Source organism: Miscanthus floridulus, chromosome 19, assembly GCF_019320115.1.
Source record: "Miscanthus floridulus cultivar M001 chromosome 19, ASM1932011v1, whole genome shotgun sequence".
In the NCBI taxonomy this organism is placed as follows: domain Eukaryota; kingdom Viridiplantae; phylum Streptophyta; class Magnoliopsida; order Poales; family Poaceae; genus Miscanthus; species Miscanthus floridulus.
The window spans coordinates 103,052,083-103,075,737 of NC_089598.1; the positions used below are offsets into that span (position 1 = coordinate 103,052,083).

The 23,655-nt window shown below is 46.0% G+C and overlaps 1 protein-coding gene across 1 annotated transcript; it reads left to right on the top strand.

Annotated features, from left to right (window-relative positions):
* Positions 1–21,992: 21,992 nt before the first annotated feature.
* LOC136525176 (uncharacterized) lies at positions 21,993–23,128 on the top strand. Its single transcript, XM_066518171.1, has one exon. It carries the CDS (start codon positions 22,160–22,162, stop codon positions 22,559–22,561), a length of 402 nt encoding a protein of 133 aa, XP_066374268.1. The 5' UTR covers positions 21,993–22,159; the 3' UTR covers positions 22,562–23,128.
* Positions 23,129–23,655: the final 527 nt, after the last annotated feature.

Genomic DNA, 23,655 nt, shown 5'->3' on the forward strand with positions numbered 1-23,655 from the left:
AAGTTCTGTATTGAATGGCTGTTCAGGGCAGTGTGTTGTTACAGTTCCTCGTGAGAATACAGTAAGCGTGCAGTCCGGGCACGCGCTTTATGAGGGATGCAGTTTATCTTTGAAATAGGTGTTAAGCAGTGGTTGTTTGTATTTTATCTGGGTAGGCAACCCAGCCCGGAGGGCTGCCTCAAGGTGGTAGCTGTTTGCAAAAAGTGTAGAGGTCAGTCTGCGCAAAGCCATAATACCAGATATCGGAAAGCGAAGCGTGGTGCTAACATGACTAAAAAAACGATTTTGAAATCTGTCTTTATAACTTTTTCTCATGCGGAACGAAGAGAAGTTAGTAAATAGGCCTTTTGGGAAGCCCTTGATCGAGTAGTGAAAGCATTTGATCCATCAGATCAGTGCTTGATCTTCTACTTAATAGGTTCAAGACCTAAATAAAGGAATGAAAACAGCTGCAAGATCCGCTTACTTCTTTCTCTTAGTCAGCTCTATCTCATATTGCCTACGAGCTCTCGTAGTATCTCACAGCAGTATCGAATAATGAAAAGAAGGAAAGCTCTATTGAATAAGCCAAGGATAGAGAGAGGCCCCTTAAAGAACTATTTGAGAAAAGGAATATATCTCCAGGTTATTCATTCAATCCTAATTTTCAATCTCGCGAATTCAATAAAAAGAACTCAAGGCTGCGACATCCACTTTAAGACTAGTTAAAAAGAAAAGGTTCCACCCTTCTAGTTAGACAACCGATATGCGACATCATACTTAGTATGGGAGTTGCCGCTGATCTGCGACATCAATAGATAAGCATGGTATGCGAATATGTGTTGTTGATCTCTGCATCGCGATGCTACTTTCGTAGGGGAGAGCAGTCAGTCCCCACCAAGGTGGGTCTAAGGGCTTTTTGGGGGGGTAATTTCGCTTCGTTCATCTTCACGACAGTTTCTATTCCCGAGTGTGAAAAGCCAGTACTGGATAGACGGTTTAGATACGTCACTGAGTGCCCCATGGGTCATCTTGTTTCCTATTTATTGGAAGCTACATAAAGCATCCCTATATTAAGATGAAGTAAGAAAGCATCAGTCCTCTTTTTTTCTGTCTTCTATGAAAGAATGTAGCTCGCTCTTTCAACCCGGGGCCCCCTCTGGGGAACTGTTTGAGGCATTGACCCCATTTCCTTTTGATCGTATTACGCTTGACTCGCTGCAAAACATTTCGCTTTCTGCGCTCGCTCGTACGTGGTTTACACTCCTTGCCTTTCATCTGACTTTTCCATCGGGCAATTGTTTGTTTTCAACTGGATTGGATTCCGAACCAAGAAAGATAGGCAACTTTCACTTGAAAGAAAGGAGCTTCAGAACTATTGTATTCCACCGAATAAGAATAAGAGCAAGAAGGGGCTATCTTTGTGAAGGGACCGGCACCAGAAAGTAGATCATATGGCCTTTCTTTCGCCAAAAAAAATAAAGTAAAGCCCCGGCCCAAGAAATGCAGCAAAGCAAGTCGTCTTTGGTTTGGAGCGAAATTCCCGGATGTATAGGCTTGATCGAGTGCCTTACCTGAAATCGACGATCTAAAGTGGGTTCTTTAGCTTGCTCCGACAGAGGTCTCCTTCTCCCTTAGCAGCGAGACCAGTCCCTACCTCTTTTCAAGAAATCTTTCATACCGTATGCCTTTTCTACGCCTAAAACAAGTTCATGTCTCTCCTCTCTGAAAAGTAAGTCGGACCTTATTGAAAAGTAGTACGCTTTCTTTCGTGGTGTTCAGGATCCCGTGCTTTGTAGTTCACGCATGGCTTTCTCTAACGAAGCTAATGCCGAATTAAAGACCTTAAACGGAAAGACACAGGAGGTGGCGAAAAACAAAAAAAGAGAAAGAGCTTACAAACTTCTCTGAACCCGGTAGCCAGCGGAGCCCTTATTCATGGGTTAGGGACTAGCATTGAACAAAGTTGGTGACAGCCGAAGAAAAAGTGAAAGGGCAAGTAAATAATCTAAACATGCGGGTAAGCGGCAAAAAAAGAATAAAAGTAACGCGCCCTACCTGTTAGTAAAGTAAGGCCTTCCAGAGCCTATCTAACACAGACATACACGCGGATGAGGGCACTGAAATAAATGGATGTCGATCCGGTACTTAAATTGCATAGAAAAAAAGAAAGAAGTTCATACTTGATGAAACGCACATCATCCAATGAATGAAAGATTAATAAGAAAAGACAGAGAGATATTGACTTTTTTTCACATCTGTAACTACATTCTCACATTTCTTTTTTGATCTTTTTATGCGATCGGAAAACGAATGAGATCAGAAAGATAGGCAGACGACTTGACGATAAGGTCGGATGTTTCCGTGAGCAGTAAGCAGCGGATCTCCCCTTTTTTTGGGGAAAGCTGGTGGCCCTTTTGGCGTGTTAATTCTTTCGACGGGGCGGCCTTCTTCGTTCGGTAGATCCGGTCGAGGTGGTTTTCGTTTACCAGCGCGTAGGTGGTTTAAGTTCCTATGACCGAGTCTTTCTGGCCCCTGTGAACATATTTTCTTAATGTATTAAAGAGGGCCTCTCTAACCGGTGAAAAGTGGTAGGTGTCCACTAACGGCTATTCCTGGCTCGGCTCCGATAACGCAATTCCGGGAGGAGTCGGTAGTTGGGCACTGGATCCCTTCGGATCTGGAGAACGTGTGACACTGGGTCGGGGTTTGGTGAACCAACAGGTCGCTCCTTTAGTTGAAGTATCGGGCCCCTTTTTCGTTGCCTAGGTTACACCTTCGGAATACCCCAGACGGGGATTTCGCTCTATTCCCCCCAATCTTCACTTTACGCCACGCCGACTCTCCGTCGTGGAATTAGACCAAGGGTCGAAGACCCATACCATAGGACCCCGTCTCCCGTATCTTATCTTTCGCACGTAGGAGATCGAGACACAGCCTTAGGGCTATGGGGAAAGTAGATCGATTGCCCAAGAATTACAACTACATAGAGGGTCTCTACAAGTCTATAAAGAAGTTTCCAAAAATTGATCGGTAGTAGTCCGGTCGCACCCGAACAATAATATTCCAGAGGGAAATGCACCTAAGATCAAATATTTTGAGCCGGCTTCCGTGGAAAATTCAGACTTTCTTTTTGATGCTGCGATCACATAAAAACATAAACTTTGAAGCTCAATAGCTAAATACATGGCAATTAAATCATGAGCCGGGATCATTAAGAGCATACTGCGAGTAGGAAGTGGAATTAATACAATGAATTCAAAAGCATCAAACCTCTCTTTTTCGAAAGAATCGAAACACATCGAAATGGTACCAGCCGTACTTAATAATAGAAGGATTTGGCAGAAATATGTAAAATTGTCCCTCCTAAAAAAATTATTCCAGAATAAATGGGCAATAGTTAGGAGAGGTGCGCCAGCGGCGAGCAGAAGCAAGGTTATTAGATACCGAAGGAAAGCCCGGCCAGAACCACACGTGCAAGTTTCCCTGCATGTGGCTCGTCCGTGATAACTTCTTCGGATTTGCGTGAACTAGCGGACCGATCACTAAGTGGTTAGTACCTCCAGCATGAGCGAACCTTTTCTGAACTGGTTAGGAATGGGCGCCACTATCCCAGCCCGGATCCAGCCGGGTTCTATTGATCATGTCCCCTTCCCAACAGTTGTACCTTGTCTTGGGGCGTCTTTCTTTGGCTTTACTATCAAGCCCGCCCGCCCAGACGCGGCGCCCTTTCGCATTATCATCTACCGCCCTTTCTTTCCTCCCGTCCCTTCACGCATGAAGATCGTCGTATGTATGTTCGACTTCGGTTGCCGGTGCAATAGAATTGGCGGGAGTATATTATGGCAGGATCAGTCACCTGGGCAAACCAACCCTCCTCCAAGAAGAATTGTGCTATGCCCCCCCCGATATCCCTATAGAGCGAAAGAGCTGCCTGGTGATCCCTAGGTTGCAGCACGTCCGGTCGTTAACTCCTCGCTAGCTGCCGCCGTTTTTAGGACCGACCGACGCCTCACCTGCATGCACAGGTACCTACGTAGTGTAGTGTCGGTCGCACATTCATAATAGCGTTCGGACTCATGTGCCTTCCTGAACCAGGGGAGTTCCCTTGCTCCTGCTGCGTACGATTAGCCAGCCTTGCGGCGGCAAAAGGATTAGGACGTCCCCCCATGCTAAGGTTCCCTGCGGTCCGGCCGCATTAGGTTAGGGAGCTGGGCGATAATAGCTCCTCCGCATCCCAAGCGCGCTGCCCTCCTAGGCGCGCAACACTAAGTAATCCAAGCCAACCCACATTACTAACTAACGGTGGATAATCATCTTTCTTAGAGGTACTAAATACAACTCCATGAATGAGCAAAATGAAGGTTGCGTTAATGAGAAAGATCTCTGGGGAAACCGCTAAAAAAAGATTGAACATGTGGTTCCGAGTTTCGATAACTTCTTCTGCTTTCATTTCCTCTCCTCCGTCTGCAAAATCACTGAGTTAATTCAAAAGTCCTGTTAGGTCACATAAAGGCGCTTGCCGCTAAACTAAAATAGGATTAAATATGCCCCCGCCCCCTTTTGAGATCTTCATATTGAAACAATAGTAGCGCATGCTCATACTCAGCCCTTTCGAGCTGAGCACGGCTGTGGGCGATTCCATCCCATCGGATCCTTTGCGCCAATTCATGGCACCTCCTGGACCGTCGGGGAGGAGCCACCGGCCGATCCATGCTGCGTGCCATTTATGGCAACGCCGTGCACGTACCGCTCTCTGCCTTGCCCTGTGCAGGCAGCAGCAGCTAGCAGGCGAATGATTCGACGTCTGAAAAGCACGCACCCCCTTACCTCGACAGTCGACACACGCGGCTGCAGAACACAAGTGCGGACGACGACGATGAGTCGACGCCGACGACGACGCCGCTATCCTCTCCAGCAGTCCGGTCGTGCCAGTCCCAGTCCCAGTCCCAGCGAAGCAAGCGAACGGATCGATGGGAGGAGGACGGGGGCGCCATTGCTGTCCGATATATCACCCGACCAAACGAAACGAAACGGAGCATATGCCTCTGTTCTTGAATAACTGTCGTGGTTGGTCCGCGTGTCGAAAGTTTAGCTCGATTTATAGAAAAAAACTAGCAAAGGCCTTTTCAATGATACTAAACAGAAACGGAGGGAGTACATGTTGAGTGTTGTGCTTGACTCTACGGCTGCACAAACGCTAGTAGCCTTGCATTGCACACATTTCGGCACAGAGACGGAGCCCGCGGTGGGGCTGGGAGGGGGGAAGGGGGGGCTGTAGCCCCCTATCGATCCTGAGCACGTGGAGCCCCCTAAACTCTCTTTTAAAATTTTATGCATATATGTATTAGGTAGGAGACGTTAAGGTTAAGAGAAGATAAAAAAACCTCTATTCTTTTGTTCAGCCTCTTCTAAATTTTTTTTCAGCTTCGTCACTGTTTCAGCATCATCAGCCATATACACGCTCTCTCTATATGCTATACACGCTCTCTCTATCTTGCTATACACGCTATCTCGATATGCTATATACACGCTCTCTCAATTTTTGAGCGGATCGGATTCAGAGCTCAAAAATGAACACAGAAGAAGTTTTTTATTATAAGCTTTCGTTCGTTTCGATCTCTTTCGAACTTCACATGTTTACTATTTTTATAGCTCACCATTCGGTTATTCTGTTGTTTGGTACCAACCGGTTGATACAAAAGCACAAAACAACCGAATTTTGTCAATTCACTAAATTGGTTGTTTTGAAGCTTCCTAATAACCGAATGTTTGAAACTCATAAAACAACCGAATGCAAATGAAAACAAAAAACGGTTGTTACAAAACAAAAGAAACAACCACATTAAAAATAAACAAATCAGAAACTAAAAAGCCACAAATAATTCAGAAAAAAATTGATGTAAAAAATAAAAACAAAAACAAAAATCGAAGGGATTAATTGCTGAAAATGTTAAAAAATTTCTGCAAAACAAAGATTATTTGCAAAAAAGAAAACATAAATACAAAAAAAACACATGGGATTCCATAATCAATATTTGCATGGTAATAGAGATCAAAGCCACAAAAATTATAGTAAAAAAAGGATTTTATACATACAAACTTAACTTTACAAATTGAACAGCTGTAAGTAAGACACTATGTAAAAAAAATAAAACAAATAGAAAACATAAAGAATGACGCCTCAATGACATTGACAACATGGGAAAGCATATATATACTTAAACAATAACGAAAAAAAAAATATATATAAATATAAATATATAAAAACAAAGTAACTGTTCAAATATTACAATGATATAGAAATTCAAGTTCAAACAACCATTAAACAAACGGCTCAGATAAAAAATGTCTTCTAATTCAGGTTCAAACAACCATTAACCAAAACAGTTCAGATGACCAAAAACTGTCTTTTAATAAAGAGAAACCAGCAGTCTCGGGCAGTTCATGATGCGGCGGAAGCTGCCCAACGGCGTGACGACGAGCGAGCAGACGCTGTACCTGGCCAGCGTCAACTTGGCGCATGGACGCTGAGCAGCGGAGAAGGTGATAGGCTGGCGGCGTGCATGCACGGTGATGAAGCCGCTGTAGCCTTTACCACGCCGGTGCGTGAGCCTCAGACAGATTCCTGTATACCCGTGAGACGTTCTGTGCCGGTTGCTTGTCGACCTGTGTCACGCGTTGGCCATGTTGCAGCGGCAGGACTAGCAGATCCACGGGCGCGACGCTCCCGGACGTCCCGGCCATCCTAGACAGCCTCCGCGCCGTCGGCCTCACCAATCATACGGCTCAAAATCCGATTGTTTTGAACTTCAAAAACAACCGGTTAATGTATAGCATATCTGTTTTTATAATATATAAATACGTGCAGGCACATGTGTATTCGTTTTCATATTTATTAGGAAAAGATTAAGTTCACTTTTGGTTCTCAACTATTGCGTTGGTTTAATTTTAATACTAGTACCCTACCTGTTAAAACCGTTTACTTTTAGCATCTAGACGGGGACAAGACTGTTTTGACCAACGTTGAGCGGTTTTGACCACGCGCACGCTGGCGTTGACCGTCACGTAGAACGCTGGTCTGCATCTCAGCGACATGTGAGGCCCGCGCGTCACCCACTCATTGCCCCCCTCTCCTTCCTCCAGCTCCAGCAGCATTCGGATAGGCAGTGAGGCGCAGCTCCAGTCGAGACAGTGAGGCGCAGCTTCTGACGGTGATGAGACAGTGAGGCGCAGCTCTAGTCGAGCCGTCGTCGGGCTCGCGCATGCGCGCTGCTGAAAGCTCTAGTTTGGTTTTGGTGAATTGATGAAACCATAAGTGCTAACCTAGTTTATCAAGTGATCATGAGATAGATATCACACTCCAAGTGGTGAAGGAAATTAAGATCATAGCATGATGATAATGATGCCATGATGATGATCAAGTGCTTGGACTTGAAAAGAAAAAAGAGAAAAACAAAAAGCTCAAGGCAAAGGTATAAACCATATGAGCTATTTTATTTTGGTGATCAAGACACTTAGAGAGTGTGATCACTTTAGGCTTGATAGCCGTACTATTAAGAGGGGTGAAACTCGTATCAAAATGCGGTTATCAAAGTACCACTAGATGCTCTAACTCATTGCATATGCATTTAGGATCTAGTGGAATGCTAACACCCTTGAAAATGTTTGTGAAAATATGCTAACACATGTGCACAAGGTGATACACTTGGTGGTTGGCATATTTGAGCAAGGGTGAAGAAGTTAGAGGTGAAAAGAAGTTAGTCTCGCTAGTCATAAGGTGACCGGACGCTGGTCCCAGAGGAACCGGCGCGTTCGGTCAGTTGTAACAGCAGAGACGCTGGCGTCGATCAAACGACCGGACGCTGGGTCGCTCAGCGACCGAATGCTAGCGAGATGTGTCCAGTCCTGTTGTCGGGCAGCGCTCAGAGGCAAGGGTCTCTGACCGGACGATGGAAGGGTCTGGTCGTGCTTGACCGGACGCGTCCGGTGGGCAAAAGACGTTTCTGAAACTTTACTGGAAACGACCGAAAACTGGTAGCTCAGCGTCCGGTCAGTCATAGCGCAGCGTCCGATCAACTCAAGTGACCGTTGAAGTCGGAACACGTGGCTGTCATCGGGCGACCGGACGCTGAGGTCCAGCGTCCGGTCAACATGACCGGAGCGTCCGGTCAGCCCGTGTTGTGCCCAGTGAAGGGGTACAACGGCTCTATTTTGTGAGGGCTTCTATTTAAGCCCCATGGCCGGTTGAAGCTCACAACCTTTGGCAATTTTCATTGACATAGCAACCTTGTGAGCTTAGCCAAAGTTCTCCCACTCATCTCCATCATTGATTCATCATCTTTGTGAGATTAGAAGAGAATCTAAGTGCATTGCTTGAGTGTTTGCATCTAGAGGCACTTGGTGTTCGTGTTTCGCTGCGGATTTCGTTTGTTACTCTTGGTGGTTGCCGCCACCTAGACGGCTTAGAGCAGCGAAGATCGTCGAGCAGAAGTTGGTGATTGTCTCCAGCTCTGATCATGGTGATTGTGAGAGGTTCTTGACCTTTCCCCGGCGGAGAGCCAAAAGGTACTCTAGTGGATTGCTCGTGGCTTATGTGATCCTCATCTTGTGTTGGTTGTGCGGCACCCTATTGAGGATTTGGCGTGTGAAGCCAATTAGCGCAAGAACCTCCAAGTGAGTGAATCACCACAGTAAGGACTAGCTTGCCGGCAAGCAAGTGAACCTCGGTAAAAATCATTGTGTTCATCATTGATTCCGAGGTGATTGGTCTTTATTGTTATTCATCCTTGTGATTGATTGGTTCCTTCATCTACACGGCGGTATAACCTTCTTGATCACTCTCAATACATTACCGCAAACTAGCTGTCAAGCTCTTTAGTGTAGCTAGTTGTGAGAGCTTACTTACTTGGTTGGTGTGGCTCTTTAGTTAGCCTTTAAGAGCACACTAACATAGAGTAGTATCATAGCTATTGTGTGAATAGATACCATCTAAACTAGAATTATGGTAGATGACTTGCATTTTAAGTAGGCTAGCGTAACACTTGCTTTGCCTCATAATTATCTAACTAATTTGTTAAGTGTTATTGTAGAAATTTTATTAGGCTATTTACCCCCCTCTAGCAATTAGGACCTTTCAATTGGTATCAGAGCCGGGGTAACCGTGATTTGAGGCTTAACAACATTCGGTGTAAAAATGGCTCAAATCAACAACACCAAAAAGCCACCCCAATTTAATGGCACAAATTATCCTTATTGGAAGTCAAAGATGACCACAAACATCAAGTCAATCAATAGAAATGTGTGGAAGGTGGTAGAAACCAAAATTAAGATTGGTGATCCGGAGAATCCTACCACGGGCGAAGAAGTGCTTCTCCAAAACAATGATATTGCTCTAAGTACTATTCATGATGCAATTGATGAAAGAACATTTGAGCAAATCAAGAATATTGAGATGGCACATGAAGATTAGAAGAAGTTGGAAGAATCATTTGTGGGCACTCAAGCCATAAAGGGTGCTAAGGCATACATCCTCAAAGAGAAGTTTGCAAGCTTCAAGATGAAAGAGGATGAGAGTGTGCCGGAGATGTTTTATAGGCTTCAAGTGCTTATCAATGATCTCAAAGCACTTGGAGAAGAGGTGAAGGACAAAGACTTCTCCCATAAGTTCTTGAGATGCTTACCTTCAAGATTTGGCACATTGATCACTATTCTAGTAAGGAGTAGTTTAGACACCATGACACCAAATCAAGTGTTGGGAGACATCATGACCGATGACACATATAGAGATGAAGATGAGAAGGAATAAATGAAGGAAAAGAAAGATGAGAAGAAGTATGACAAGAAGAAGAGCATGGCATTCAAAGCCACTTCATCCAAGGGCAAAACTAAACAAGAAACATCAAGTGAAGAAGATGAATCTTGGGATAATGATGATGATGAGATGATGGCTCTCTTTGTCAAGAAGTTTAGCAAGTTCATGATGAAGAAGGGCTACCGGGCTAGAAGAAAGAAGTCTTCATCCAAGAACAAAGAAGAGTAAAAAAGGTGCTTCAAGTGTGGAAGCAAAGATCATCTTATTGCTCAATGCCCATACAATAGCGACAATGATGATGACAACAAGAAGAATAAGAAGATGGACAAAAAGAAAAAGAAAGGGAAGAAGGACAAGATGGCATTCAAAAAAAAGAAGGGTGGTTCATATGTAGTCACTTGGGATTGTGATGCTTTCTCAAGTGATGATGATAATAATACTGATGATAACAAGACCACCAAGAAGAAGGTTCTTGCAAGCATTGCTATCAATGAGAAGCATTATCTCTTCGAATCTTCATCATGCTTCATGGCTAAGGCCACTAAGGTACAATCTTGTGATGATGAAAGTGATGAAGAACATGATGATGAAAATGAACATGAAAATGAAAATAGTGATAGTGATAATGATGAACCCACTAAAGATGAATTATTTGACATTCTAAAAGATGCTAAAGAATACTTTGATATCAAGAGAAGGGAATGCAAAAGCTTGCGTAAGGAACTAGTAGCCCTTAAGCAAGCCTTTGATGAGCTCAATGCATCTCATGAGAGGCTAGAGGAAACCAATGAGAAGCTTGGCAAAGCTCACAAAAAGCTTGAAAAGGCTCATTCATCTTTGCTTGATGAGCAAAATAAAAAGAAGCATGTTGAAACTTGTAATATAGGCTTAACTTGTGATATAATTGATGAATCACTATCCATGCCTATCATTGTTGCTCCTACTAACCCTTCTTGTAGCACCTCCACCTCTACCTCATCTAGTAGTAATGATCTCACTTGTGACACCTTACTAGTGGTTGAGAATGAGAACCTCAAGAAGGATATCAATAAGCTCACTCACACCATAGCTAAAGCTTATGGTGGTGAGGACCGCTTGCTTATGTGCTTGGCTAGCCAAAGAGTTTCTCTTTATAAAGAGGGATTGGGCTATACCTCTAAGAAAGGCAAAGCGGCCTTTACTTCTCACAAGACTAGGTTTGTGAAGAACAATGGTCGGGTTTACACTAGTTGCAAGCGAGTCATAAGGAGCATTATTGCAAAAACAAGAGCAAAAATGCTAATGTATCCTTCATAAAACTTGATTCATGCTATATGCTTACTAAGGGTACAAGTGGTGTGAAGGCTAAGTTCATTGGTAAACCATGGATTGGCTCAAAGAAGAAAGCCATTTGAGTACCAAAGAGCTTAGTAACTAACCTTCAAGGACCCAAGCAAGTTTGGGTACCTAAAAAGAATTGATCTTTTTTTGTAGGTCAATTATAAAGCTGGAGGAAGGCATTGGGTTCTTGATAGTGGGTGCACTCAACACATAATCGGTGATGCAAGAATGTTCAATTCAATTAATACCAATGACAATGATGGTTATGATAGTATCATATTTGGTGACAATGGCAAAGGCAAGGTCAAAGGGCTTGGTAAGATTGCAATATCCAATTACATGAGCATATCCAATGTGTTGCTAGTGGAGAGCTTAAACTTCAATTTGCTATTCATGGCTCAATTGTGTGATCTCGGATTTAAATGCATATTTAGGGTAGATGATGTAGAGATCATAAGTGTAGATGACTCTAATTTGATCTTTAAAGGATTTAGACATGAGAATCTATACTTTGTTGATTTCAGTGCTAGTGAAGCTAAATTATCTACATGCTTGTTCACTAAGTCTAGCATGGGTTGGTTATGGCATAGAAGGCTTGGTCATGTTGGAATGAAACAATTGAATAGATTGGTTAAGCATGACTTGGTTAGAGGCTTGAAAGATGTTGTGTTTGAGAAGGATAAACTTTGTAGCTCTTGTCAAGCCGACAAACAAGTTGGAAACACCCATCCTAAGAAAAGCATGATGAGCACTAGTAAAGCATTTGAGTTATTGCACATGGATTTGTTTGGGCCAACACAATACACTAGCATTGGTGGTAACAAATATGGCTTTGTGATAGTGGATGACTATACTAGATACACATGTGTATTATTTTTAGTGGATAAAAGTGTTGTATTTGCAACATTCAAATCATTTGTCAAATGCATTCATAATGAGTTTGAAACAACCATCAAGAGAGTGAGAAGTGACAATGGTAGTGAATTCAAGAACACTAGAATTGATAAGTTATGTGATGAATTTGGAATTAGACATCAATTCTCGGCCAAGTACACGCCTCAATCAAATATCCTTGTTGAGAGGAAGAATAGAACACTCATTGATATGACAAGGTCTATGTTTAATGAGTACAATATGAGTCAATCTTTTTGGGCTGAAGCTATCAACACGGCTTGCTATTGTAGCAACCGCCTCTATTGTCACCGATTGAAAGAAAAGACACCATATGAGCTCTTGAATGGTAGAAAGTTAAAATTGCATATTTTTGGGTCTTTGGTTGCAAATGCTATATCTTGAAGAAAGACACAAGATTGGGCAAGTTTGATAAGAAATATGATGAAGGATTCCTCTTGGTTATTCCACTACAAGCAAAGCATATAGAGTTTGAAATTTGGATAGTGGTACTCTTGAGGAAGTTCATGATGTTGAATTTGATGAAACCAAGGGTTCACAAGTAGAGAATGAGAACTTAGAATATGTTAGAGGCATTCAACTTTTAAATGCCATGAAAAACATGGATATTAGTGAATTGAGGCCTAGGCAAGTGAATGATGATGAAGATGATCAAGTGCAAGTGCCCTCTAATTCAAATATGCAAGATGATACAAATCAAGCTAGTGCAAGTGGATCTCATGATAATGAACAAGATCAAGTGGCTAGTACATCATCTCAATCCAATGATCAAGCAAGTGCAAGCAATCAAGTTCTAATACTCCAACCAACAAATGTTGCAAGAGATCATCCATTAGACACTATCATTGATGATATTTCAAGAGGTGTACAAACAAGATCAAGATTAGCATCATTTTGTGAACACTTCTTATTTGTATCATCTATTGAACCAAAAAAGATAGATGAAGCATTGAAGGATGTTGATTGGGTAAATGCTATGCATGAAGAATTGAATAACTTCATAAGAAATCAAGTATGGGAGTTGATAGAAAGACCAAAGGGACACAATATGATTGGAACCAAATGGGCCTTTAGAAACAAGCAAGATCAAGATGGGATAGTAGTAAGGAACAAAGCAAGATTGGTAGCACAAGGCTATACACAAGTTGAAGGTCTTGACTTTGGAGAAACATATGCCCCGGTTGCTAGATTGGAAGTAATTAGAATCTTGCTAGCCTATGCTTGTGCCCACAACATAAAGCTCTATCAAATGGATGTTAAGAGTGCATTTCTCAATGGCTACATCAATGAAGAAGTATATGTTGAGCAACCTCCTAGTTTTGAATATGACAAGAAGCACAACCATATGTACAAATTAAAGAAAGCGTTGTATGGCTTGAAGCAAGCACCTAGAGTATGGTATGAGAGATTGAGGGATTTCCTACTCTCTAAAGGGTTCATAATGGGTAAGGTTGACACCACTCTTTTCATCAAGAAGATTGGAAAAGATCTATTTGTATTGTAAATCTATGTTGATGATATCATTTTTGGATCAACTAATCAAGATTTTTGTGATGAGTTTGGAAAGATGATGGCTAATGAGTTTGAGATGTCCATGATTGAAGAGTTGAGTTACTTCCTTGGTCTTCAAATCAAGCAATTGAAGAATGGTACATTTGTGAGTCAAGGCAAGTACATCAAGGACATGATCAAGAAGTTTGGAATGATTGATAGCAAAGTCATTAGCACACCAATGGGAACCAATTGCAACTTGGATAGTGATGCAAGTGGAAACATGGTGGATCAAAAGTTGTATCGGTCTATGATTGGAAGCCTACTCTATGTGACCACATCAAGGCCGGATGTCATGTTTAGTGTATGCATGTGTGCAAGATTTTAAACCTCACCAAGAGAAAGTTATTTAAAGGCTACAAAGAGAATATTAAGGTACTTGAAGCATACACCAAGTGTTGGTTTGTGGTATTCCAAAGGAGCAAAGTTTGAGCTAGTTGGTTACTTCGACTCGGATTATGTGGGATGCAAGGTTGAAAGGAAGAGCACCCCGAGCACATGTTAATTATTAGGAAGATCACTTGTTTTATGGTCATCAAAGAAGTAAAATAGTATTGCATTATCAACCGCTGAAGCCGAATACATATCCGCCGGTAGTGTTGTGCACAAATACTTTGGATGAAGGCCACTTTGAGTGACTTTGGAATCAAGTTCAAGAAAAGTGCCATTGCTATGTGATAATGAGAGTGCAATTAAGTTGACCAACAATCCGGTTCAACATGCAAGAACAAAGCACATTGATGTCCGCCACCATTTCATAAGAGATCACCAACAAAAAAGGATATTTGCATTGAGAGTGTAGGCACCGAAGATCAACTTGCCGATATATTCACTAAGCCATTGGATGAGAAAATGTTTTGCAAGCTAAGGAATGAGTTGAATATATTGGATTTCTCAAATATGTGTTGATGCACCCCCACTTATATGACATGCATCTCCGTTGAGCTATTCAAGGTAAAAGTTTATTGGCATGACATACATCCTTGCTAAGGACATGTTTAGTGCATCTAGTCTCATTTTCAATCCTTCTAGGACCTTCAAGTGGTTCAATTTTATTAGGCTCATTCATGAAAATCAAATGAATTTGATGTTTATATGGTATCATTATTGCTTCTATGCTTGACTTGATCTAGTGATAGCATATGACATGTTTGTGGGCTTGTAAACCTAGTGTTTAATCTAGAAAATGAACTTTAAGTGTTTAACTCAATATGGTACAAGATAACCCTTATTTGGAGGTGTGAAGAAGCTTATCCTTGGATCAAACCGAGTTAAATATCTTTGGTAAATGATCTAGATTAGACCAAATTTGGGAAAATAATCCTCACCCCATTGATTGACATTGATAATCTTAACCCTACAAGTAGCACTATCTATATTTTTAAGCCTTTGTGGTCATTGATGACAAAGGGGAAGAGAAACAAAGATATAAGTGAAACAAAGACATACGTGACAAAGGGGAAAGAAATAGTGCACAAAGATAAGTGAAAATATAGTGAAAGGGGAGAGAAATAAAGATACAAGTGATAGGGTGAGAACTTGATATAAGGAGAGAAATATGACAAAGGAAAGAAATCAATTAAAATTTTGAGCACACAAGTAGAGGGAGCAAGCTCATAAACTTGTATGGTGCATTTGAATGCGCACTTCATATGTTTGCTTGCATGGCACAAGTTTTAAATTTAGTTATCCATGCTTGTGTGATGTATGCTAGTTGTAAGATTGTATGATGAAATAAAATCACTAGATGACTTTCATTCCAAGTAAGTTTTTACAATTGGTATCTTTTCGAAGTATGATTTTAAGTAGTATAAAGCTAACCATGGTGCTAAGGATGGTATAATGGTGCACTCCGATTGGTATCACGCTTCAAAGGTCCATCTTTTATACCTTAGCATCATTTGGTAGATATTGACTCCTATATTTCCTATCTAAGCATATGTGCAAGCTACAATCCAAACTCTTAGCACATATGTAGGGGGAGCAATTGCTACCATTTAGGGTTCATGAAACTTGTCCATATTCTTTTACAAATGGTAAATATGCTTGGGCAAGCAACATGGATTTAATCGAATTTTATTTCATATCTTTGTATAAGGGTTGTCATCAATTACCAAAAAGGGGGAGATTGAAAGCTCTAGTTTGGTTTTGGTAAATTGATGAAACCATAAGTGCTAACCTAGTTTATCAAGTGATCATGAGATAGGTAGCACACTCCAAGTGGTGAAACAAATTAAGATCATAGCATGATGATGATGATGCCATGATGATGATCAAGTGCTTGGACTTGGAAAGAAGAAAGAGAAAAACAAAAAGCTCAAGGCAAAGGTATAAACCATATAAGCTATTTTGTTTTGGTGATCAAAACACTTAGAGAGTGTGATCACTTTAGGCTTGATAGCCGTACTATTAAGAGGGGTGAAACTCGTATCGGAATGCGGTTATCAAAGTGCCACTAGATGCTCTAACTCATTGCATATGCATTTAGGATCTAGTGAAATGCTAACACCCTTGAAAATGTTTGTGAAAATATGCTAACACATGTGCACAAGGTGATACACTTGGTGGTTGGCATATTTGAGCAAGGGTGAAAAAGTTAGAGGTGAAAAGGAGTTAGTCTCGCTGGTCACAAGGTGACCGGACGCTGGTCCCAAAGGAATTGGCGCGTCCGATCAGTTGTAACAGCAGAGACGCTGGCATCGGTCAAACGACTGGACGCTGGGTCGCTCAGCGATCGGACGCTGGCGAGATGTGTCCGGTCCTGTTGTCGGGTAGCGCTTAGAGGCAAGGGTCTCTGACTAGACGATGGAAGGGTCTGGTCGTGCTTGACCGGACGCGTCCGGTGGGCAAAAGGTGTTTCTAGAACCTTACTGGAAATGACCGGATGTTGGTGGCTCAGCGTTCGGTCAGTCATAGTGTAGCATCCAGTCAACTCAATGACCATTGAAGTTGGGACACGTGGCTGTCATCGGGTGACCGGACGCTGAGGTCCAGCGTCCGGTCAACCTGACCGGAGCGTCCGGTCAGCCCATGTTGTGCCCAGTGAAGGGGTACAACGGCTTTCGTGGGGGCTTCTATTTAAGCCCCATGGCCGATTGAAGCTCACAACCTTTGGCAATTTTCATTGATATAGCAACCTTGTGAGCTTAGCCAAAGTCCTCCCACCCATCTCCATCATTGATTCATCATCTTTGTGAGATTGGGAGAGAATCCAAGTGCATTGCTTGAGTGTTTGCATCTAGAGGCACTTGGTGTTTGTGTTTCGCTGCGGATTTCGCTTGTTACTCTTGGTGGTTGCCGCCACCTAGACGGTTGGAGCAGCGAAGATCGTCGAGCGGAGGTTGGTGACTGTCTCCGGCTCCGATCGTGTGATTGTGAGGGGTTCTTGATCTTTCTCCGGTGGAGAGCCAAAAGGTACTCTAGTGGATTGCTCGTGACTTGTGTGATCCTCATCTTGTGTTGATTGTGTGGCACCCTATTGAGGGTTTGGCGTGTGAAGCCAATTAACGCGTGAACCTCCAAGTGAGTGAATCGCCACAACAAGGACTAGTTTGCCGGCAAGCAAGTGAACCTCGGTAAAAATCATTGTGTTCATCATTGATTCCAAGGTGATTGGTCTTCATTGTTATTCATCCTTGTGATTGATTGGTTCCTTCATCTACACGGCGGTATAACCTTCTTGATCACTCTCATTACATTACCGTAAACTAGTTGTCAAGCTCTTTAGTGTAGCTAGTTGTGAGAGCTTGCTTGCTTGGTTGGTGTGGCTCTTTAGTTAGCCTTTGAGAGCATACTAACATAGAGTAGTATCATAGCTATTGTGTGAATAGATACTACCTAAACTAGAATTGTGGTAGATGGCTTATATTTTGAGTAGGCTAGCGCAACACTTGCTTCGCCTCATAATTGTCTAACTACTTTGTTAAGTGTTGTTGTAGAAATTTTATTAGGCTATTCACCCCCCTCTAGCCATTAGGACCTTTCAGCTGCTCCACCACCGGACGAGCAGGCGGCTGGCATGGCCACCGAGCTCGGGCACCATCAGTTGCGCCATTATGGCCGCTGCTCCCCTTGCACTCCTTTGCCGCCGTCAGGCTGCCATGCCACCGCTGAGCGAGCGCGCGCGAGGGCTGCCACGTCGGGCCAGCTAAGCCATCGTCGGGCTCACGCGCGGGGGCCACCGGACAAGCAGGCAGCCGCGTGTGATTGGGACACGCGGGCACGCAAGCTGGGCGACGATGCCAAGTTGCAGCGGAGGTACGCGAGCAGGGCGACGACGCTCGAGCAGGCTACGGCGGTGCGCGAGCAGGCTACGGTGGTGCGCGAGCAGGCTACGTCAGCGGTGCGTGAGCAGGGCGATGGCGCTTGAGCAGCACGATGTGCATGATGCGCGAGCAGGGCGACGGCGCGAGCAGCACAGCTAGCCGGTTGCCGGCGAGCCATGGCCATGTGGGCCCATCGGCCCAGGCCCAATGTTGCTCTGCTCGGAGCCACCATTTCCATCGCACGCCACACCACTTCGGCGTCAGCTGTGCCACGCGCGCCGGACGTCCTTCGATGTATGCGCTCTGCAGCAGCCATGCATGCCGAGACGTTGAGCGCCCGGGGCCCAGCCAAGCTCGCCAGCCGTTGTGGTGCTCTCCATCACCCAGAGCTCGCCCATCCACCCCAACCTCCACGCTGCTCGCTTTCTCTGCTGCTTAGCAAGCATACTGCCCTCGTCGATCTCCTCCCTCAAGCAGCCAACAGCCGAGATGATTAGCCTACAGGAAACCCCTCATCCTCCTCTCCCTCCCCATGCTCTTGGATTCATGAATGGTGGCCAGAATCACCGGATGACGAAGCTCTAGTAGTCGTCCATGGTGGACGAGCCTTGCGAGCACGACGACCATGCCTCTGCCTCCCCTCTCTCTGTTATTTTATTTTGTTTCCCACCAGCAAGTCACGACAGCCACATATTCATCCATCTCTCTAGTTCCGGCAGGGGCTCGCGTGGTGAGGCGGCAGCGTTGACCCGCCCGGCATGCGGCGACGCGAGGGGAGGAGGGTGTCGCCGCGTCGGGAGGGAGAGAGGAAGGGCTGGAAGAGGGGGCGCCGAGCGTCGCGGAGAGGTCGAGGGAGACGGTACGACGGGAGGCTTCGAGAGGTAGCGGACGCGGTGGGAGCAAATATTCCAAGACGGGCACTGTAGAAGACGGCGGGAGCAACCAGGACCGTTGATTTAAGAATCCAACGGCTGAATTAATCGGGATGACGTGGATGGTTCGAGAGCTGACCAAACTCTCCCAGTTTGATAATAAGAGATATCATCAGACAAACGCTAGAGCGAGAACGCTAGGGACAAAGCCAGGAAAATCTTTGGAAACGTATCATGGGAACTGAATTGAAGCACGTGAGAAGTGATCATGATCCGGGGTACAGTTCATAGCTGCAAACAACGAGTGCGTGCAGACTCACATGTACAATTTAGACGCTCGAAAAAATTTCATTCGGGATCACTCGAACTACATACAGATCGAGTCCAGACTCATCTACAGAAAACATGAAATTATCTTTCTGTGTCTAGACTATATGTGTTTCCCGAGCACTCCCTCTGTATCGTAATATAATCATCACTTCTACAAATTTTAGAACTAATTAAGTAGCAAACGGAAAATAAAACAGACATTGCGTTGCGTATATATTTGGAGCCTACCTAGGGGCTTCTCCAGATTCAGCTCCTTGCTATATACTACCGCCGCCTCTGCCTGCCGCGTGGCGCCCTCTCCAAATTTTCTTCTAAGCCCGCCGGATATGGACAAGAAGAGAAGGAGAGGAAGAAAAAATTAAGGGCATGATTGGTTGCTCCGCTTACGCCGTTTGAAGGGCCATCCGGTATTACTCGTGCATTGCGGCCGTATTTGGTTCCTCTGGTCGCATCTCTCACTTGCATCATTTCGTTCATCTGCCCTTCTCCATCCCGCACGTCTCCGTCTTCTTAATTTTCACTTCCCTCTCCGTGCAGGACGGCTTGATTCACGCATGGTGTAGGGACCCATGTGTCAGACACCCAAAATTTTGATACATGCATACAACCAAACATGATCTCATCTCGTACTGAACCAACAACAAAGACAACCAAATACAACCACTTGCACGAGCTCAACCCGACTTCTTTGATCCTGCATAACCTAGCCATTCTGGTTCGAAGCTTGCTCTGCAACCCATCACGCCCTAAGTGTTCGAGTGTCATTTAGCTTTTCTGACGAGGAATCGGATCAGGACCGGCCAAACGGGCCCTATAATTTGGAATTCACGAGTAAAATCGTCCTCGATTTCTTTGAACTTGTATTTCTTCCTCGACAATGGTCTTGCGCGGACCAAGGGCTACGCACCCAGCAGAGAGGGCTGAGGGCTGCATGTAGGAGTAGGAGTAGCACTGATGATGAAGCGAAGACTGAAGAACTGCCGCATCTATGATTTCAGTGCTATACGCAGGCAGCACTGCAGCAGTACGTCCGTCCAGTTCCTCGGGGACATCCCACGCACCAACCGTACTGCGTGCTCCCCTGCTGACTGCTGAGCCAGAGCCAGCATGGGTATACGAGATCGGTCTACTAGTCGTCTACTAGTTGTCCATGCATGCTCGAGTACGTACGTACCTAGGCTAAGCAACCCTAGCCCTAGACTAGAGAGAGGAGGACGACCCAGCAGGAGGCCCCGATCGAGGCCGGCACCAGCCTGTGTGCGTAGCATATGAATGCATGGACTCGTAGAAGAGCTGATTGATCGATCATGGATTCATGCATTGCAAGCCGAGAAGAATGCATGCATAGTACTATGCAGATGCGGCATGGGCACATCCCCATGAATTGCGCGGAGCTCGATCTGTAGTGTGCTAGACCGATGCCAAGGAAGGCGTCGTCTGGCGTCCCACGCACCGGTGAGCATGCAAACGGTAGCGGTCACCGGTCAAACGCGCCGCGGCCGGCCTTCTGCCGTCTCGTCGAGGTCGACGAGTCTGGAATTCAGGATCCGACACCGGCGGGCAAGCCATATACGTATTGGCATAGTGCATGCCATTGGCAAATGACAGTGGCCTTGCACCAGAGTGAGGGCTGCAATTGCATGCAAGCCTGCAGCGCGGCGACCGGCCGGCCTCGAGCCCCTCGCAACTCGCATTGCCCGGCGCGTGCTGCAACTGGAGCTCGCGCCTCATTTATCGCGCCAACGCACACACCTCTCTCCGTCCTGGCGTCCTCCGTCCGGCCTCCGGGGCCGCCGGGTCTTCCTTCAATTCCTTTCTCGCCGAGTGAGGGCGACTGGGGATTCAAGGCTCATCAATGGGGTTCGGTGGGTGCGGCAAGGCGTGGCGTCGTGTGTTTGCCTTACCTGCGCTGCGCCCTTTGGCTTTTACTTACTCTGCAAGGTCCGCAGAGAGTGGTAAAATTCTGTAAGGCCGCGTTTAGTTCCGGCCAAAGCTGGCGCCGTCGGAAATGCAGTTGCACTTTAGTGCAATGTAGCATTTCGTTTGTATTTGGTAATAATTATCTAAACATTGACTAATTAGGCTCAAAACGCTCGTTTCGTAGTTAATTTCCATTTCCATTTCCATTGCACCCGTATTTAGGCTATCTCCAACAGAGCCGACCCAAATTTTACCGTTTGGATCACAGCATAGTAAATGAGTGACTACCCAAATTCTTCCGTTTCCAACAGCGAACGCAAAATATCTTTGGTCCTCGCTTTCTCTCTGTCCCACGCGGCTGCCTTTTTCTCTTCCTCTCTCTCCCACGCGGCCGTGCAGGGCATGGCGACGGCGACGACGTGGGGCGACGGCGCGCTCTGGCGCTGGCGCGGCGCCGGATCCGGCCCCCCTCCCTCTCCTTCTTCTTCCCCGACCCTCCCTCTCCCCCGACGGAGCTCGCGCCCGGCGGAGCTCGCCCCCACGGCCCAGCGGATCTCGCGCCCGCGCCGGCGGATCTCGCGCCGGCGCCGGCGGATCTCGCGCCCGTGGCCCGGCGGAGCTCGCGCCCGCGCCCGGCGGAGCTCACCCCCGTGGCCCGGCCGAGCTCGCGCCCGCGCCGGCGGATCTCGCGGCCGCACCGGCGAAGCTCTTGCGTCGTCTTGCGGCAGAGATTTGCGTCGTCCAGCTGCCGAAGACGCTTATTTGCTTTTCCTTTCGACTGGTAGGCAAAATCGGTCGGCTGTTTGGGTCTTCTATTGGACAACATTTATGGCCACGTAAACCACTGTTGAAGACGCATTTTGCGTTTACGCTTCGTTATTGGAGACACTCTTACCTCCCACCTCTAAGCAATTCCTGACTAGTATTATTTTTTTCATCAGAATGTAAAGCCAGCGATATTATTGGTTCCATACGAGTATGACCAATCCCAAATAGTACTCCCATTTGTTTCACCACCTCACCTGAGCGCACACCTGCCTGTGCTTCCCGTCTCCTCGCGCGCCAAACCAACCCGGGAGGGCCCGTGCGGCCGCCAGCCAGACCAATCACCAAGAGAGCCCGTTCGCCCGTGACGCCGTGACGCGCGCGGCGAGAGCGAGCGAGCTCCACGTACGACGCCGCGGCGAGCGAGCCCCATGAGGCGGCGGCGGTGGGCACGCGCCGCCACTGCGCTGTCGTGCCTCGCCATAGCCGCCGTGCTGCAGCTCGCCGTCGTCGAGGGGAGGTCGCCGTCGTCGTTGCTGCCGCCGAGGCGCGCGCACGGTGACGGCCACGCCCACGCCCACGCGCGCCCTCGCACGCACAGCGGGAGCGGGCTGCCGCCGCCGTTGACGGGTGCAACGACGACAGTGCACCATGCTGTCGCCGCGGCCGCAGCCGCCGGCGCGTCAGTACGCTTCGACGCCGCCGCGGGCGCCGCCAGGTGTAAGAGCAGCGGGCGGAAAGCAGCGAGCAGCGCTGCTGGTGGTGCGTGCGCTGATGACGACGAGGACAAGCGGCGCATACCGACGGGTCCTAACCCTCTGCACAACAGATAGATGATCGTGCAAGCCAACAAGATCCATGTCCTATAAGACGAGACGATAGGAGCAATGCAAGCCAAGCCAAAAGAGTTCAGGGGGCCAACAACATCACGCACTGGCTTTCTTGGTATTTACGAGCTCATCATCATTTCCTATCCCCCTCTGTTCACCGTGGACATGATAGTGATCAGTAGTAGTAGTTCAGCTTCATCAGTAGTGAAAAATTCTTTTGGATGCTGTCCATTTCCTCTTCTTTTTCGAGCACCGGGTGTATATTCTGCCTAGCTAGCTGTGCCTCTCTTGTTCTCTGTCAGAAGCAAGAATTGTTGGGCTCAGCTCTCTCCCAGCTTTCCTCCGATGGGCGCTTGTTCCCATCCTGGAAACGGAAGATTCGGCTGTTCGTCATATCTGAATTGCTTGCTTTCTCTCTGTCCGTTCCAACGACGACCTTCTGAACGCAAAGATCTCCAGCGATCCTACGAGCATCGTATCTCCTGTAGGCCCTGTGCTGTGTGATCATGGCAGAAAGCGATTCATTCACCAGTGAAGGTATAAAAAATGCCCCTTTTCCTCAATGTAATATCGTTGTAAAAATGCTCTCCTTTTTTGTGTGTGTAGTGGTGGGGCTCTGAAAAACGTTATAAAACATGCGCTGTTTTTAAGTGCTAGTTACTCAGACAACGCTGTTGCAGCCCATCACCTGAACTGCTCACCTGGAATGGGCATGTGTTTAATGCTCGTGTACCCTTTTGCCTGTCCTTGGTCTTTGATCAGTATAGCATGCTGATGCTTGAATTGAAGGCCACTCTGCACAACAGGCGCCAGTACAATTGCTGGGCAAGGGCATGCATGATAAAGATGGCAGATGGGTAGCCAATGTGAAGCGGCAGCAGTATTTGTATCCATGGGAAAAAGGCTGAGCAACTGCAGGGCAGGTGCAGCAGGCTAGGGAGTAAAGTTTTATTTTATTTATGCATACAAAAGTCTTGTTCTCCTGGGCCTCAGCTGGTTCTTGTCCTCAAGGAGGCCGGGAGGGAAATGGCATGTGAACTTGTAACCATCCAAAAGCAAGCAGGTACTCGCAACAGCTGCCAACGGGGGATTCATCG

What these genes read in the sequence shown, in the direction of transcription:
- LOC136525176 (XM_066518171.1), top strand. Translation starts at nt 22,160, where the DNA reads ATGAGGCGGCGGCGGTGGGCACGCGCCGCCACTGCGCTGTCGTGCCTC.